This window comes from Micromys minutus (genome assembly GCF_963924665.1).
Source record: "Micromys minutus genome assembly, chromosome: 10".
In the NCBI taxonomy this organism is placed as follows: domain Eukaryota; kingdom Metazoa; phylum Chordata; class Mammalia; order Rodentia; family Muridae; genus Micromys; species Micromys minutus.
Window position 1 is genome coordinate 17,872,488 of NC_137979.1, and position 17,335 is coordinate 17,889,822.

The 17,335-nt window shown below is 42.4% G+C and overlaps 1 protein-coding gene across 2 annotated transcripts in view; it reads right to left on the minus strand.

Moving 5' to 3' along the window:
- DNAH9 (dynein axonemal heavy chain 9) overlaps nucleotides 1–17,335 on the minus strand; it is a gene marked incomplete at both ends in the record, with an annotated part of 315,299 nt that overhangs the window by 105,018 nt on the left and 192,946 nt on the right. The window contains 4 exons of one of the 2 annotated variants that reach the window (XM_080922531.1): nucleotides 5,865–6,098; nucleotides 6,253–6,414; nucleotides 6,794–6,936; nucleotides 15,999–16,122. In XM_080922531.1, the coding sequence (XP_080778657.1) occupies nucleotides 5,865–6,098; nucleotides 6,253–6,414; nucleotides 6,794–6,936; nucleotides 15,999–16,122 (663 nt within the window). Of the gene's footprint in view, nucleotides 1–5,860; nucleotides 6,099–6,252; nucleotides 6,415–6,793; nucleotides 6,937–15,998; nucleotides 16,123–17,335 lie in introns of both variants that reach the window. The other variant, XM_080922532.1, reaches the window with a different exon arrangement.

Consider the following 17,335-nt stretch of genomic DNA (forward strand, 5'->3'; position numbering starts at 1 on the left):
TTCAGGAAGCCAGCCTGCTTCGGATGCACAATCCTGATGTCACAATCCAGAAAGACACAGTAACTGGTATGTCAGTGCAGCAGCTGCCTTCAATGGCCAGGACCTAATTAACAATAGACGATTAACAGTGTCATTATTTTTTGTCATTTCCAATGGAGGACCAACGAAATCCCTAACCCATTCCATAAAACGTTCACTTCTAGGGGGAGCCTCTCTTCACTTCCCCAGGTGAAGAGCCTTCTCTTCCTAAACCACAAACCCTCCCTGCTCCTTCCCTGTCTTAGCTAAAGACAGGCACAGCTGTACTACTGCTGGACTCCTGATTTGGTAGCTTTGGATTGTTTTTACTTGGGCAGTTGTTTGGGTTTTTTTATTTCCCACAATTCTTAACTACAAATATGTGTTCATGTGAATATTAGACAACTAGGGTACCAACGGTCATAGCCAGCTGGATTCCCTACAATGCCTCTGATGTTAAATATCATGGGGAGCCATTCATGAAGACTTGTAAGTAGACTGGAGAGGATCTGGTTTTCTATATCTCTTCAGAACAGCAGAGTGATGGTTTGAGACTGTTCCCTGGGTCAGCACCAACATCAGCATCAGCACCAACATCAGCTTCAGCATCAGCATCACTATTAACATCAGAGTAAGCACTAGCACCAGAACTAACATCAGCATCAACATCAGCACAAGCATCAATACCAGGACCAGCACAAGAACCATTATTGTCATCGGCATCATCATCAGCAGCAGCAGCAGCATCACACAAGAACAAATTGATTATGTAAACACCTAGATCCTACTCTTCCCACTGAGTCAAAAACTCTAAGGTGAGGCCCTGAGATCCCTGTTGATTCTGCTATCCTAGGTTTAAGGCAGGCTGGTCTAGCACAATGGCCTTTTCAAGTGCAAAGGGAAGACAGGCCCATTTATTCTGAAAAGCAAAGAAGCTGTTTGTATTTGCAGTATGGCCCATAAACCTTACATTGCAGGCTGACCTCTCGCCTCTTATTTCCTTGCAGTGTATTGCGTGCAACAACCACAGATTACTTTGGAGCTCCTGGAACACGTCAAACAGATTCAAGAGCTTTATGATGCAAGTTGCATAAATCGAAAAATAAAACTGAGGCTTAGACGCCACTGATAATTCCCCTTTCATGGCAGATCAAAAGGAAGAAAAGGAAAGGGGGCAAAACAAAAAAGAGAATGTTCTATAATTTCGTGTATTTATGGAAGCCAGAGCCCGTTTTAACCTCAATAGAGGCTGCTCCTTGGAACATGTCTTATATCCACGAGTTGGAAGGTTAATCGGCTTCCATCTCTGTTGTTCAGCTGCAGAGTTACTTCTGCAAGGACAAAAATGCAATTGTAAATCAAAATGATTGAGCTGTATAATCAACCCTGCAAACACACCAGTAACTTTTGTTTCTTTTTAAGTCTTGAGAGATTTGAGAAAATTGAAGTGTGTTTATCCCCCCCCCCCCTTTTTTTTTTCCAGTGTGGTTGTGGTTTATTTTGCTGATTGCTGAGATGGCTGTGACCTCAAGCCCAAGGTAAATAATCCCCTTCACCATGAATAGGAGCTTAATAGCTCTTAAGCTGTGATGTGGAGTGACAGTGGGGGTCCTGCCAGTCAGAAAGAGGACTCTCCCCAGTCACAAGGAGCTCCGGTTCATCATTGGTTCATTTTAGGATTCTTCCACAGAGCAACAGATCAGAGAGGGCTAGGTTAAAGCTTTTTTTTTTTTTTTTTTTTTTTTTTTTTTGTTCTCTTACAAACATCCAAGCCACACTTTGCATTTCTCTTTACTTAATTCTACCAAAACAGACCATCAAGACAATCTCAGAAACCCAGAAAAGGCTCCTTTCCACAGTAGGACTGCCTCCGTGAATCAAAACCTTGCTCTGTTATCAGGGAAATGACCGAAGAAAGGGTAAAGGTGTGGGGGCTGTGGGCAAACCTTGGGTCTTTATGGACTAAGGACATACTGTCAAAGAGAGAGGCTCCTTCCCAGAAGGTACTGAAGACAAAAGCATGAATCCCTAAGCTTAGACAGTGTTTTTCGAGAGATAGCGAAATCACCCAGAGTCAGCTAACACACTGCAGACATGGGTGGGAACACAGACTCAGCTCTGGAGTTCTGCTGGTCAGAACAGAGGAAGAAAAACATAAGTAGAACAATAGCCAAGCGCCCAGAACATAGCCAGGAACATGGCAGCAAACACTGTGAATTCGCTGATTTATTCATTCAACAGCTATTAAATTCATGTCATCCTGTCCAGCCATTCTTGAGGCTCTTAGGGTATATATTGTGTTCAAACAGATAAGAATTCCTGTCCTTACAGGGCTTATAGCCAACTGGTAGCAACAGACACAACTGACTGTGTAACAGCTAAGTAACTTATAAGATATGCCAGATAAGGGAGCACACTCTAGAGAACCTTCAGGGAAGAGCAACGAGGGGCGAGGGTAGAGAAGAGTGGTCATCCCTTCTGTCGTTAGGAGAATGGGACTTATTGGGAAGCTGGTGTAGAATAAAGATGTGTATTGTGGAGATTCTGGAGAGATGGCCAGGCAAAGGAAGCAATGACAGCAAGTCCCAGTGTCTCTGAGAAGAGGATTCAGAGGCAGCCTGGCTGTAGACAGCTGCTTCAGAGATGGGTTAGCAGGAGACAAAGTCTGGGAGCTGAAGGGCAGGGCTAGAGAGGATGTGCGGAAGCCACTGGGAAGAAGAAAAGGGGATCGTACGATCTTTAGCGGAAAAGACATAGTCTGATTTGTGTTTGAAACCAATCACCTTAGCTGCTCATTTGGTGGCAGACAGAAGAGGGACAGAACCAGAAGCAGATGTGTGAATTCTGAGGGTGTTAAGACTATTCAGGTCAAGATGCCAGCAGTGCAGGGACTGACTGGGGAATGCCAATATATTGTGAAGCCCGAACTAATGGGGCCACTCTGACGTCTTGGGAGTGACCATAGAAGGAGAAAGGAGAGTCAAGGATGTCTCCAGGGATTTGGCTGAGACAGATGATGTGGGATAAAGGGAGTGGAGGGGTGGATAATACAGAGTGAAGGAAAGACTAAGAATTCATTGTTTAAAAAGATAATGAGTTGGGAAAATAGCTCAGTAGACAGGTTTTGGAGATGGATAGGAAACACACAGAACTTGAGGATTCTTGGGTGTGGGAAGCTTCCAGTGTGAGTAATATCAGTAGCTAGAAGTAATCACAGATGTAGAGGACACAGGAGAGATCGGCTCTTGGTGGTGGCAGATATTGAACCGGAGGCCAAGATTCTCCACCAGGCACAGAGAGAACTAGATTTAGCCAATGGGATAACCTGGCATTTGCTTGTTAGGTAGAATTACCTCCACTATGAACATGGATATTTTTGTGCCTTCTTCATTGTCCATTCAAAGGCATCTGAACAAAAGAGACTTCAGTGTCTGCCACGTGAGGTCAGGACACTTCACATCCCTGAATCCCTGGCTACCACTCTCTGCACAAATAAATGTGTGGTTCTCAGGGAGGAGGAAGGGGGAGAGGGTACAGGCGTTGGAGGAGGTATGAGAGTGTTCTGAGGGCCTTGAGGTGATCAGGAGAGAAAGAAAGGGCGATAAGTAGAAGGCATCAGAACGTCTGGTCCCATACTGGGAGTTAGACTCAGCTTTTCTCGGTGAATTAAGAGACTGAAAAACTGGAAGAGAAAGGCAGCACAGAGGCACGTGTGATAAATTGCTCATGTGTCGCCTGCAATCAGCGAGCTCCAGTTTTCTGTGAACTGCAGCTTCGAGGCAGGGTGCTGGTCACCATGTGGCAACTTGGTGACAGATACTGAACTGAAGTAATATCAATTTGCCTAAGGGCAAAGTAGAAAAAGAGAAAGAAACCCAACCTGCACAACAAGCAAGGAAATGGTGTGTGCTGGAAGACAGAACACAACCATCAGCAGACTAGAGAAAACATCCCAAAGCTGTTGGAATCATGGGTTCAAAGAATTCTATGAACCCATTTGCAAAAAACCAGACAAAGTAAAAGGCAGCTGAGTGTGTTGATAAGAAGGACACAAGAAATGCTGTTAGGGCATTAATGTGCAATGGTGTCATTAAAATTCCTATTGGCAGCACATGAACCAGAAGCAATATTACATACTGTGAAGCTAGTATTGTTGAAATGATCTTGAAAGTTTCTCCTGGAATGCAGAGAAAATGGCCATCAGGACGATGGCCACAGTGAGAACACGATCAATTCGGGCACAGGAAGAGGTGCAGCTAACCATTCCTGGCTCCTAGACGCCAGCCCAGGCCAGAAGAACAGACCACGCAACAGCCATGAAATTAGTATAGTAGAAGAGACCAGGAGGAATTTTCTTTTCGAATTGTAAGAGCTCACTTCATCCCCAGAGTGAACTTTAGTCCTTTAGATACATTGTATTCTGAATCAAGAAACTAGAATTGGGAGAAGAGAGAAAAGTTCAAAAGCATAATTCCAAAGACAAAATTTGTAGACCAGCACAGGGACAGCTGTCTTCTGTTAACATGGGTTGTTAACCAAGAGGCCCATGTATTTATAAGAACATATGATGTTCTTCAAGTCCATTTACCTATAAGAACATGGGATGTTCATCAATAGGCCCTCTGTCTGCAGGAATATGTGATGTGTAGCAAGAGGCCAGCTATCCATTGGAATGTCTGACACTCGTTATGGTGAACACATAATGGTCCCTGAATTGTGGGAAGTCACGAAATGCCAGTTAGCAGCAGACTTGGTTACCGATAAACAGAAGAGAGAAACGGGCCCTTGAGGGAAAGGTCTTATTTGATAAAATGGGTGGAGGCAAAGTAGGTAGCGAAGCTCTTCTAGTCCTTAAGGGAAGAATAGAAGGTTGGAAAAAAAAAAATGAGTCAGTTTCATTTGGAAGAGTAAATAGAAAGATCCAGAAAGGACAGGATGAGAATGGTCGTCTAATTATAGCCAACTACTTATACAGAGTGTAAGAAAAATGAAATAGACAAGGTTCATTTAAATAAGAGCTTTTAAGGACGATTTAGGAGATAATGCAGTACAAACACAGAGAAAGGGAGGGGCGGGGAGACTGCTATACCCCTGAACCACTTCTCATCATTCTTTTACTTTGGTTCTGAGTAGGGCAGATGTATGGTTTGGGTGTGATGTGTTTCCCAAATGTTCATGTGCTGGAATTTTGGTCCTTAGAGTGGTGGGAGGCAACTAGATCCTAAGACATCCATCCATACAAATGGATCTTGTCTCACGGGACAGGATCACTTTACATGACAATGGGTTGTTATAAAAAGCAAGCTGGGAATTTCCCAACCCCCTCTTCTGTATACACTGCACATATCTTTGTGCACTCCTACCACTAACTGTAGAGCCTTCACTAGAGCTTAGCATAGAGAGGTGCTGTGCTTTGGTACCTCCAGAATGGTGAATTTAAAAAAAAAAAAACTTTCTGTTCTGTATAAAGTATTCCACCTCAGATATTTTGCTATAGCAACTCAAATAGACTGTAACAGAAGGGCAGCAAATGAAAAGGAAAGAAAAATGGAGGAGAGAGAAAAGATGGTCTTGAGGAAGAAGACAAAGTTCCTTGGAGGATTTCAGCTTCAGTGAGTGGGGAGAGACAAGACCCTAGCTGAGGATTTGCACTTCTGCTCTTGACTTTTGACCCTATTTGTGATGCTGTGGTGGCTCTGGCTGACCACAGAAGGTTTTCAGATCTTATCTTTCAATGCAGTGGTTTGGGGCTGCTCTTCACTGGGCAGAAGAGAGAGAGAGCGAGAGAGAGAGAGAGAGAGAGAGAGAGAGAGAGAGAGAGAGAGAGAGAGAGAGAGATTACTTACCTGGGCTGAGGTGCTGTGCAGCTTTAACAGCCCATTCTCCAGCCTCTCCACCTTGGACTGGAGCTCTTTTCCATTCCTCTCCAACAAGCTCTGGTATAGTCTGATGAACTCCAGAAAGGACTTGGGAGTGGTGTAGTTGTAGCGTTGCTCGTTGGTCAGGTACAACTGGGATGTCTTGTTGACACTTATGTGGACAAAGGCCATGAACTTGCTAATCGACTGCTTCACTGCAGGCTAGCACCGGAAGTAATGAGAGTGAACGGGATTATCCTACCCTTGACCACATGGAGAGTTCTACTCAGTGGTTCTATCCAACCTCCAGCTTTAACCTTTACCCCCGGATGCCTGAGGTGAGGTGGACCCTCAGGAGAGCCCTTTCCCCTCTTACCTCAATGTTCTTTGTATTCTGCAGGAAACGGAGGCTCACAGACTCCAGGGCCTCCTGAGGCCACTCATGGAACCAGTTGATAGCAGTACAGTTCACAATGGCTGGAAACTTTCTGCTTCGAATTCTCAGCTTGTTCCCCACAGGGGAGAAGCAGAGAGTCACCTGAGATATCGGAAGGAGAGGGAGAACCAAAAAGGTGACATCAGAAGAGGAGGGGGGACCAAGCAAGTATCAGAGAAGTCCACAGAGAAACAGGTGGAAGTTTGGGTTGTTAAATCTCCTACAAAATTGAACAGGAAGAGGGTTACAATCTTCCCATGCAGACCTATCTTTCTAGCCAAGAGCTCAGCAATGCCGGGGCCACACTGGGCACAAAATGGTCCTGTAGAGGAAAATGGTATGTTGGCAGTGCTGCTTAGCCAAGAGATCATTGCATCTTTACTACCTCATCCTGACACATTCCAGAGGGGCAGTGTCTGATTTATCACACCCTGTAGCCACCTCAGGGGGTGCCCATATCCTGGAGTCTGTCTTTCTGTACCTTAAGTTGTCGCCGCAGCCTCTCTATGAAGAACCTCCAGCAGTTCTCTCTGCTGTCGACCAGTCCCTGGCTTCTGACCTCATTCCGGACATTGTTTATGATGCTCTCCTCCTCCTCCTCAGAGTAGAGATCTGGGATCTCACCTGGGGAATGAATGGGGCACAGACAGGTGGCTTAGACACAACCACACAAAGGGAGTTATTTGGCATTAAAATCTAGGCTGCTTGGTTTCCCACTGTGTTCAACCTCATGTAGTGGTGAAACTGGACAGGTACCATATCATACCAAGATAGGGAGGAACAAATGTCTTAATGAGAGGAAGGAGTACAGGGTTTCTTTTTGTTATCTTGTGTTAACACCCCAACTAGTAATTTCTTCTTTTGTGCAAGGCATTCATTTATTAACTACTATATATTGACCTCTATGGAAATGGTACCCTTAAGGAGTTTACTACTTAGAAGGAAATGTAAACCATACTTATTTGAAAGACGGTAAAAAAGGGCCAAAAGCAACACACAGCTATGTAGATCTGGCTAAGGAGATTGAGGGACAGTCACTTCCTACAGGACAAGTGAAGCCAGGATGGGACCCTGGTGTTTAATGTAAAAACACAGTGCTTTAAGTCAACCGGGATCAGGGGGCTGAGTTACCTAAGAATCCAGCAGACTGTGTTTGCAGAAGTAAGACTCATAAAACCAGTACTGGTTTCTCATCTTAATTTGTACTCTATGGTGAATTTTAAGCAGATCAATTGTTTAACTATTAAAAGCTGATAAAAGTACCAGAAATTGGTGAGGAAAAAAATTCTTAAGAGCTTTGAGTAAAAAAGAATTTTCTGAATAGAAACCAATCAACTTAAAAAATTAATTTGATGCTCTCAGATGGGAACGTTTGGCATCTTTAAAAAAAATGACAAACCAGTAGCATGACCCAGGAACTTCTAAGGACAGACAGCAACTCAGATGATTTACTACTACGTAAGGACATTCTTCACAAATGGGGCCAGGAAAGGGAATTCCCCAATAACAGAAATAAGATGTCTCTTAGACACATGGATAGATGCCTTCCCTCACTGTAAGAACAGAAACTGCCCACTTTTAAAATATACCCGAGGTCTGCAACTATGAAGAGTCTACACTCACTCATAGTAACAGAGATGTGTGTTGAAAGTATGCAAAATTGTTGACTTTTGACCACATTGGCAAGATCTTAAAATGAGATAAAACACTTTAATGAGGCAGTATCTGAGAATACATTGTATCTTCAGTCCCAGAATGAATAAAATTTTAAAATGTAACAACAAATACATGATTAGGTAGCAATAATAGGAATGGATCTTCATTGACAAACCAAGTTGTTTATACATCAAAACAATGATGGAAAGTTTGCTGCATTAAAAGATTTAAGGAGCAAAATGTGCCAGTGAGATGGCCCAGCAGGTAAAGGCACATGTGCCCATTTGGATGGTCAGTGCTTGGTCCCTGGAACCCACAAGGTCTTAAACGGGGAGAGTTCAGTCATTCATGCTGCCCTAACCTGCATATGCACTGTGGCCCATGTGCTTTTTATGTCTCACCATAAATAAGGAAATGTTTTTAGAAGGATTAAGATAACAAAACCATTGAAATGGAGGCTGGGTTTCTAAAGTATTGCTTGCGGTCGGGAAGAAGTCGAATGACAGATATCAATCCTGAACATACTAACAATAAAACACTGGATGTTTACTTTTAAATAAAGGACAAGATATGTACAGCTGCTGCCCTGTTTCTATTTAACATCAAACAGGTTGTTTCAGACTTGGCAAAAATTGAAAGAATAAAACCAGAGGCATATATAAAGATAATTAAAGCAACGTAACTATTACCATTTGGAATCCAGTTTTATACAAAGAAAATCTAAGAAAATGTTCACACCAATAATTAGGACTCACAGGAGTGTTTAACGCCAGCCTTACTGTATACAAAGGTAACACAGTAAAATAAATTGTGTTTTTTTTTTTTTTTTTTGTTATCCAGCAACATAGAGAAGGTAATTTTAATGTAACCATTTGGAATAACAACATAACTGCAGGCAGCTAAGCAGTGAATAGTAAAATGTGCAAGGTCTTAACCCTGAGACAAGGTATTGTGGGAGAAAAGAAATGAAACCCTACTAGGAAAAGAGAGACATGTGCTACATGGATGTGATACAGTGAGTCTTATATCTGTCACAGAGACAAAAACCCAATGCAAAGATTGGAGAAAAGGACTAGAAACCAAGTCTTCCTGTCAAGCCAAGACTTTTAAAGCAATGTGAACTGGTCCTGCGGTACATTAACATTATAAAAGTGACATAATTGTGAGGTAATGTAGGTAAAAGAAATGACAACAGAATCTAATACTGAAGATTGATATGCAAGGAGAGAGACTAATAAGTAAAGATGCTTGCTTGGATAATTCACTAGCAACACAGTAGAACAGTTAGATTACCATGTGAAAATAAATTTCAGGTTGATTAAAAACATAAATACAAAAATACAAGACAGGAGCAATTTAGACATTAAAATGTAGGCATTGGGGTAGGACAGAACCTCTGAAAGAGAGAATGAGAAACCTAAGACATTAAAAATATAATTTAATTTTATGATGTTACAACCAAGTCGGTATGATGAATACAGACTTTATGGTGGAGTTTGAGAAAGGACTGAAGGAGCTGAAGGAGCTGAAGGGGTTTGCAACCTCATAGGAAGAACAACAATATCATCCAACCAGACCTCCCAAGAGCTCCCAGGGAATAACCAACAACTAAAGAGTACACATGGAGAGACCCATGGCTCCAGCCACATAAGTAGCAGAGGATGGCCTTGTCAGACATCCATATGAGGAGCAGCCCTTGGTGCTGTGAAGGTTAGTTTTCCCAGTGAAGTGAAATGCCAGGGTGTTGACGGTAGAAGTGGGTGGGTGGGAGGGAGAACATCCTCATAGAAGCTGTGAGAGGGGGGTGGGAGAGGTGGGAACCAGGAAAGGGGATAACATTTGAAATGTAAATAAATAAAACTATCTAATAAAAAATAGCATTTGTCACCCATACAATAAGGAGAGGCTAGTATCCAAAATATAGAAAGAACATCTATAAACCCATAAGGACCACCAGTCTAAGTGCCAACGGGAAACTATTTAAGCACATGACATGTACTGCAGAGGTGGAGGTATCCAATAAATATTTAAAGCATATGGAGGTCAGAGGGTAACTTAAAAAAATGAGCTCCCTCTCACTGTGTGGGGTTCCACACAGTGAAACAGGTCATCAGGTTTGGCAGCAAGTGCTTTTACCCTCTTTAATCTCTTAAATAAATACTGTGAGTTGCATATAGCTAAAAGTCCCTTGCACAATGGGAAAGGAAAACAAGATTTTGATTGTTCACTGTCAACCTAGTGTCAGATGAATGGAGAGTTGTTAAAGGTGTGTGGGGGGAACAATATGAGAAATGGCATAGAAGCCCCACAGCTGGGCTATCAGCATAACTACTCTTATTTGGTAAAGTAGAAACACATATAGTCAGACAACCAAGTCAGCCAGCACCTACTTAAAGAAACTCATACACACAGGGGACTGTTTTCATCTTTCAACATTTCCACTTTCAAGAGTATTTTTTTCATGTTTTTGAATGTTCAAAATATTTTGTTAAGAAAACAGTCAATGTTGGGCTGATACTGTGAATATTGTGAATTTTATTCTTTGGATAATTTAGTCCGGGAGAAGGATCTAAGACTTTTTTGAATTTTACATCAGAGGGGAAAAATGTATATATTTAGATAAGAAGGGACAGGTTTAGACGTGTTTGAAAGCCAGGACAGAAGTGAGGCAGAAATTGAAAGAAGAGATGGGACAGAGAAAAATCCTGACTTGGGTTGGATCCTGTTCAGGTAGAAGAGCTGACCTTGGAGAAATGGAAGGGAAATAATAGAGGCCAGGGACACAATGTAGAGAAACTCAGACTTTGTGTAGCACGGGGAAAAATGAAGCTCCTGAGAGAGGCTCAGGGAGATGTGAGGCTCTTGCTCAATGATGTAGCTCAGTCTCAGGGAGCTGAGTGAGAGATGAAAGGCTGAAGGAAGCATCAGAGTAGCTGAAGAGTAGACCTTTGTCATGTGAGGGCTTAGGGACTATCATGGGTGCATTGCTAGATCAAACCATAAGGTCAGCACAGGGCTATCTGGACCCAGAGCCTTCCACAAGATCCTCTTAGGTCCTTAAAGTTTAAGAGCTTTTGCTTCTTTTCCAAACCCAGAATACTAATGCTAATGCTGCAGAAATGCCAGAGATAGAAGAAGTTCTTAGGGTCACCCTGCCCATTTTCCGGTCATGAGGTCTTGAGGTCTCCAAAGTGGGTAGTTTAGCCAAAGGTGTCCAATACTAGCATGGCTGGAATTATGATCTCCTCACTCACCTGAGCTAGAGCAAGTCCTTGAAGTCCCACAACACCTGGAGGAAGCTTGGCTCGTGCCACTAACACGTTTTATGACAGCCCGAATTATGTTAAAGATCAAAATAGGGCTGAAGAGTTGGTTCACTACTGAAGAGCATTGGCTGCCCTTTCAGAGAGGATCAGGGTTGGGCCCCCAGCAGCCACATGGTAGCTCACACCACCTAACTCCAGTTTCAAGGCATCTGACAATGTCCTTTGGTCTCCATGGATATCAGGCATACATGTGATGCACAGTCATATGTGCAGGCACAAGAAACACACAAAAACCATACAAAAATAAAAAATAAAGTAGTTATGCCTATAAATACCTTGTGCTATCATTTGTCAAAATGACAGACTTTCAAATGAAGCAATATATCTCAGCTCTCTTGATTTAAAAAAAAAAAAGAATCAGATAAAACTGCTAGGAAAATAGTTGTATTTAGTGTGCTGGGGGTGCTGGGGCTCAGGGCACAACTTGTGTTGTTTTGTTAGACATTTGGAGCTGGCCTGGGCCACACTCATAGTTTCAGCAGTGGGCTGGCTTTCCAGCTCTGTGGCCTCTGTGCTCCCCTGCACTTCCTGTGTGTGAGTATGTCACAGCCCTCCAGGTGGGGTATGGATTCCCCTTGATCTAAGACATTTGTAATTGACTGGCTCACATCTCTTTTACCCTTTCTTCATTTGAAGGATGCAGAGTTGATGTACTTTTGATGTTTCTCTTAAAAAATGCTGCACGTTGAGAACAACGACAATGGCCCCCGGGCTGCATTTGTAAGCTGCCTCTTGTTGGCCTGTCCTACAAGCTGAGAATTGAACATTTTTAGACAGTCCTTTGTGCTTGAAATAAAGCCATATTTAGTGGCACACAGAAACGATGTGAAGTTCAAAATTTCATTGCTCATGAACCATTTTATTAGGTTCAGCCATGTTCTTATAGATACAAATTATTTATGCTTATTTTTATAGTTTAGTGACAGACTTGAGTGGTCATGACAGAGACCAGGCGACCTGAAAAGCCTCCAGTATTTCCTTTCCGACTCTGTAGAGACTGTTTGCTGCTCTGAACTTATGGAATATCCTTAGTGACATGATGCCTGGAGCCCTGGGGGCATTTAGAAACTCATCCAGGCTCTTTGGCTCACCATGGTTTTCTCAAGATCCCGAGAACCTATATGGTCACTGGATGGACTATCTAGTGACATCTGAACTGTGAGCATTTTTAGATGCATCACTCTGCTTTTCCTGGCAACATTCATGTCATTTATTCTGTGATATATATTAATATATGACTTGATGAAAGCTGTCTTAGGGAATTTTGTGATCTGTACAGAGACAGATGTATTAAACCTCTCAACACTGTCCTTGTAGGGCCTAAATTTGGGCATCTCCATCTCTACCCACGGATGTTTACAGGCTAAATGCTGTAGTATCTTGCAAACCAAATTAGCAATATGCAAATGGTGTGTTTTGGTGGCACTCTGATACCTTGGTATGGTTCAGTCAGTTGAAGTGTGGGATGAAAGGGAAGAACTTGATTCAGTATTACACTTGGTTGTCAGCTTTGACCCCACCTAGATCCTATGGTTAAACAACAACAAAAACACACAAATGAACAAAACCAAAACTGCTTCCTTTGTCCCCAGAAGAAAAAAATCAGGGGATTCCGATAGCCATTTTGGTATCCATGATCGTCACTATCTACGACATAAAGACTTACCAAAACACAATTTCCTATAGCAATACCTAATATCTCACATGGCACACCATTCTCATGGTATTACTCACACAGTATTATATACCTCAGTTTAAAGACAACCCCCAGAATGTCAATTTAGTATCCTTAAAATTACAATCTTGTGTTAATTAATACAGCGGGGATGTCTGCAGCCACTGATCTTCCGAGTGGATGAGGTTTCTCATAGTCCTGAATGTGGAGCAGTGAAGGCACATTACCAATAAGACACTTGAGTCCTCAGATACAGATTATGCCTCAGAAGGAACCGTGGAGGCCAGGATGTCTGGAGAGAGCCTGGTGTGTGACAACAAGAATTAGAAATGCTAACTCATAATTCGCCAGTGAGGTAGCAATGGGAGAATGTGCAGCAGAAAGACTGTTTCCCTGTACCAAGGGGCTTTGGATTGCATACTATACCCAGAATATTATACCCAAGGATTTTATACAGGATCATGGTGTAGACAGGCCCTGCCTCAACTATAATACCAAGGGGCTGCCTAGGATAGAAGGACATAGTTAAGAAGTGTCATAATTTATCATAGCAAACATTGACAAATTGGGTGGTCTGGATAGAAAAGATATGGATTCAGAGATGGGTGGAGAGAAAACAGCATCTATGGATATAGATATTAAAGGAAGGGCTAAGGCTGGGAGAGAATCACTGGTGCAGAGTCTAGAACACAGAAGAAGAACAAGAGGCTGATCATTTAGGTTTTTCTTCTTTTGTTCTTTCTGGGGGAGGGTATTGTCATCACGGTTTGATTTGACAGTGATGTTGTAATACTAACAAATGAAAGTGCACAGGAGGAAACACTGTGGCCTACAGCATGAGGTCACTGGCTCTATGAGGCACATTTCTGGGGGAGGGTGGAATCAGTAGAACACATTTATACTTTTATAGCTATCCTGAGTCATCCGAGTACTGAGTCATTGGCAGGAGTGCCCAAGGCATCAGGTCCAGGAAGGGCATTCACAACCCAGCCTTCCGTGGTAGAATTCTCCCTCTTTTCTAGAACCCAACCTTTCTGATTTCAGACCACAAGGTGTAGCTTCCTCCTTCCACTGTGAGTTCCCACAACCAAGTGATCAGACAACCCCATGGGACTGAAGGATGACTGGGAGATGGTTTAGAACCCCCACTGACTGGGTTGGACTTGCATCCAGTGGTTTCCCAGTCTGAAATTATTTAAAGTGAAAAGTAGAAGATATGCTCTAACCCCCTCCACTAAGGTTGCTAATTTAAAAGGGAGAGCATTATAAGATGAAAACACACAAACCCAACCTGCTGTCCTACTGAAACTTGCATGTACAAATCACGATTTTAGGAAAGTTTGCACCCTGAAGAGAAAACTGTACCAGCAGGCTTGCATGTTATTGGGCGAGACTTCAGAAATTGGTCTGCACTCCAACAGAGTTGTCTTTTAAATGAAATAAAATAAAAGATACTTCGCTGAGGAATGAAACTTCAATGGGCAAAATCAAACAGTGTTGGAGAAGGTGACCTGGCTCAATTAGTGCCAAATGAAAGCCAGGGTGAGGCAGGCACCATGCCTGACATCTCCAAAGCTGTAAAATTTGGAAGCTCTGTTTTACTCTTTTAGTTGTTTCAGAAATTAGGCTTTAAGATAGCTTTAGTATGGAAGGCGTATTGAAGCCCTGTCTCATTTAATACAATCACAAAGAGGTGTGTGATGTTGTAGATTAAATACTATGATTAAATGCTAAGGATGGTGTGTAAGAACAGAAACATTTGTTATTGGAAGAGAACAAGTGTAAGAGTTGCCAGGAAAACTCTTGGATATAAAGTTAGTTTAAACAGGATCAAGTGAGAAAGATGTAAGTGTGAGCTCAGGGTTGTTCTAGGAGGTAACACAGTGAGGAATCCAGGGCACAGATGCCCCCTAGAAACAAGCCATTACAGAACCTGTTATAGAATGTTCTGGGCCAGGAGCCAGGGGCTCTTTATGGAATGACTGTCAAATGCCAAGAGGGGGCAATGCTAGGCCATGAAGGAAACGACGACTCTGGAACAGTGACATCATTCTGAAATGTAACCCTTATGATATAGGAGAGATGGTAGAGAAATATCCTGTGATCACAGTCCTTAGAATAATGAGTATGAAACAGAGCAGGGGTAGTTCTGGAGAAATGGGCTTTTTAGTAGTGGGAACTGACATGAGAATTTTGCTTAGGGACTTCTGAATACTGAATGTTCTCTTGACCAGAGAAAGGGTGGTTTACATGTATGTTTGGTGTAAGATCCAGAAAAGAACATTCTCTTTGATTGACACATTCATGCAAACTCACAACCTATTGTCATATGAAGAATTTATCAAGTACATTGGGTTGTTTTTGTGCTTTATTTTTTCACATGACTATATGCATGGCTTTATATATACATAGTTTTAGAAGGACTTATGTTCATTGCAAATTTCTACATAAGAATTACAAAGCAGCAAGAACTGAGCTTTTTGCTTCCTCCTCTGTGGTGCACTTGGCAATGCATTTCGACTTCAGTGGAGTCTGAGGACAGTTATATGGAGAAATTCTACATCTGCTGCTGCTTCTTCTTTTCTTCATCAAGATTCTGAATCCTTGCTGAACCCTCAACTGGTGACCTGATCTCACCCTGGGGTATCAGCACATCTCTCCTTTGTCTTCTCCCAGTACCTAACCAGTCCGAAGACCTATATATACTTCCCTTTCTCTTTCTTATGGTCATTCTGAAGAAATAGCATCTACTCTCTGAACTTAGGAAATGCTCAGACATTTACATACTCTTTGATCAGATCCCATCCAACCGAGATTCTCAAAATTACTGCTCAGTCCACAATGAAAATAGACTTTAAGAACCAGCGTGGCTGTAAGTTGCAACAACCCTGGGAAGGGCTTCAGCAAATCAGACCCTCAGTGTGTTAATGTTCTTTAGCTATGACCCGACTTTCCGGATGTCAGATCCCCCTCTACCTTTCCATGACTCTGACTTTGCTAGAGGTATTCAAGGGTAAAAACTTTCTTACCAGATGCCAGGAGATCATTGATGAGCACCAGGAACCTCTCATCAGCCACATGGGCATCAGTCATAAGGAACACGGTACTGAGATTTTTTACCCCAGCTTTCAAACAGAGGCTGGCCAGATCCACCTGCAAGATCATCAATGTCAGATATTCCTCAGAAGAGATAGACAACTCACTCTTTAGGACAGGAACCATTTTTTTATCTACTTCATTTGGAAATAAAACAAGATGACAGCGGAGGCCAGGAGGAGCACTACTTTTCAGCAAGAGGCAGGGAAATATGTCATGTTTCTAGGCATTGGTTCAGTGGAAGTGGGCAGTTAAGATCACATAGTGGGGTTCTTAATTCATACAACTACAGCTGCATCTGAGCTCCTAAGAAAGTTAACGGAGGTGGTCCCTCCCAATGGTCAGGTGTGGTCCTTACTCATCTGTTTTACTGATGGTATCATGTGAGGAAATGACTTGTCCCAGAAGGTAAGCTATCAGAAAAGTCATGTGCAGGGGCTACCTGTATGGGCATGAATGTATCCCATAAAAGCAATACCTTGTATTCTTACGACTGGCTCCAGAGAAAGACTTTGATTGAAAAAAGAATATTTTTTGTTTGTTCTGGAAAACATAGACATAGGTATAAACACAAAACCACCCACCGAAACCCAGCCGGAACTGAAGATGGATAAAATCTGAGGCTGGGATGCCAAGTCCTGAATTTGGCCAGTGGATCCAGTCTTGTACATAACTCTTATAAAGCTATAATCCTCAAACATTCTTTTTAATTGTAGAATTACTGTAGTGTTCAAATACCATGTCAAAGGCAACCGATTTCTTTTTGTATTAATGGTTCTTATCCCTCCCTTTTGTAAACTGATCTAAGACAGCAGTTCTCAATTTTCATTAGGATTACCCAGAGCATGCTTTGAGCAGTCCCAGTGCACAGGTGGTTTCCCCACATGAGCTAAATTGGAACAGCTCTGGAAGGGAGGCGTCAGCATTATTGAAAAATTCCTAGAGATTATTATCTATAAGCCAAGATTTAGCATTATAACATTCTGTAAATACCTATTTTCCATACACTAGCTTGGTCTTTGGAAACACAAAGAAAGACCAAACTTGAGCCAGAATGACCTTGGATGCAGCAAGTGTTGAAAAAGGGCTGTGGCTTCAAACAGAAGGGAACATCTGCTCTTATCATTGTTTGAGAGATGATGAGGTCAGATGGGTAGGGTCTGGCTCAGGGCTGGCTGAAGTTCTCTCAAGAATACTAAAGGCAGTTCCTGATGGAATTTATACCATAACTTCCTACAGTGTCATGGCTGTGGCTGTAGATTCAAGAGAC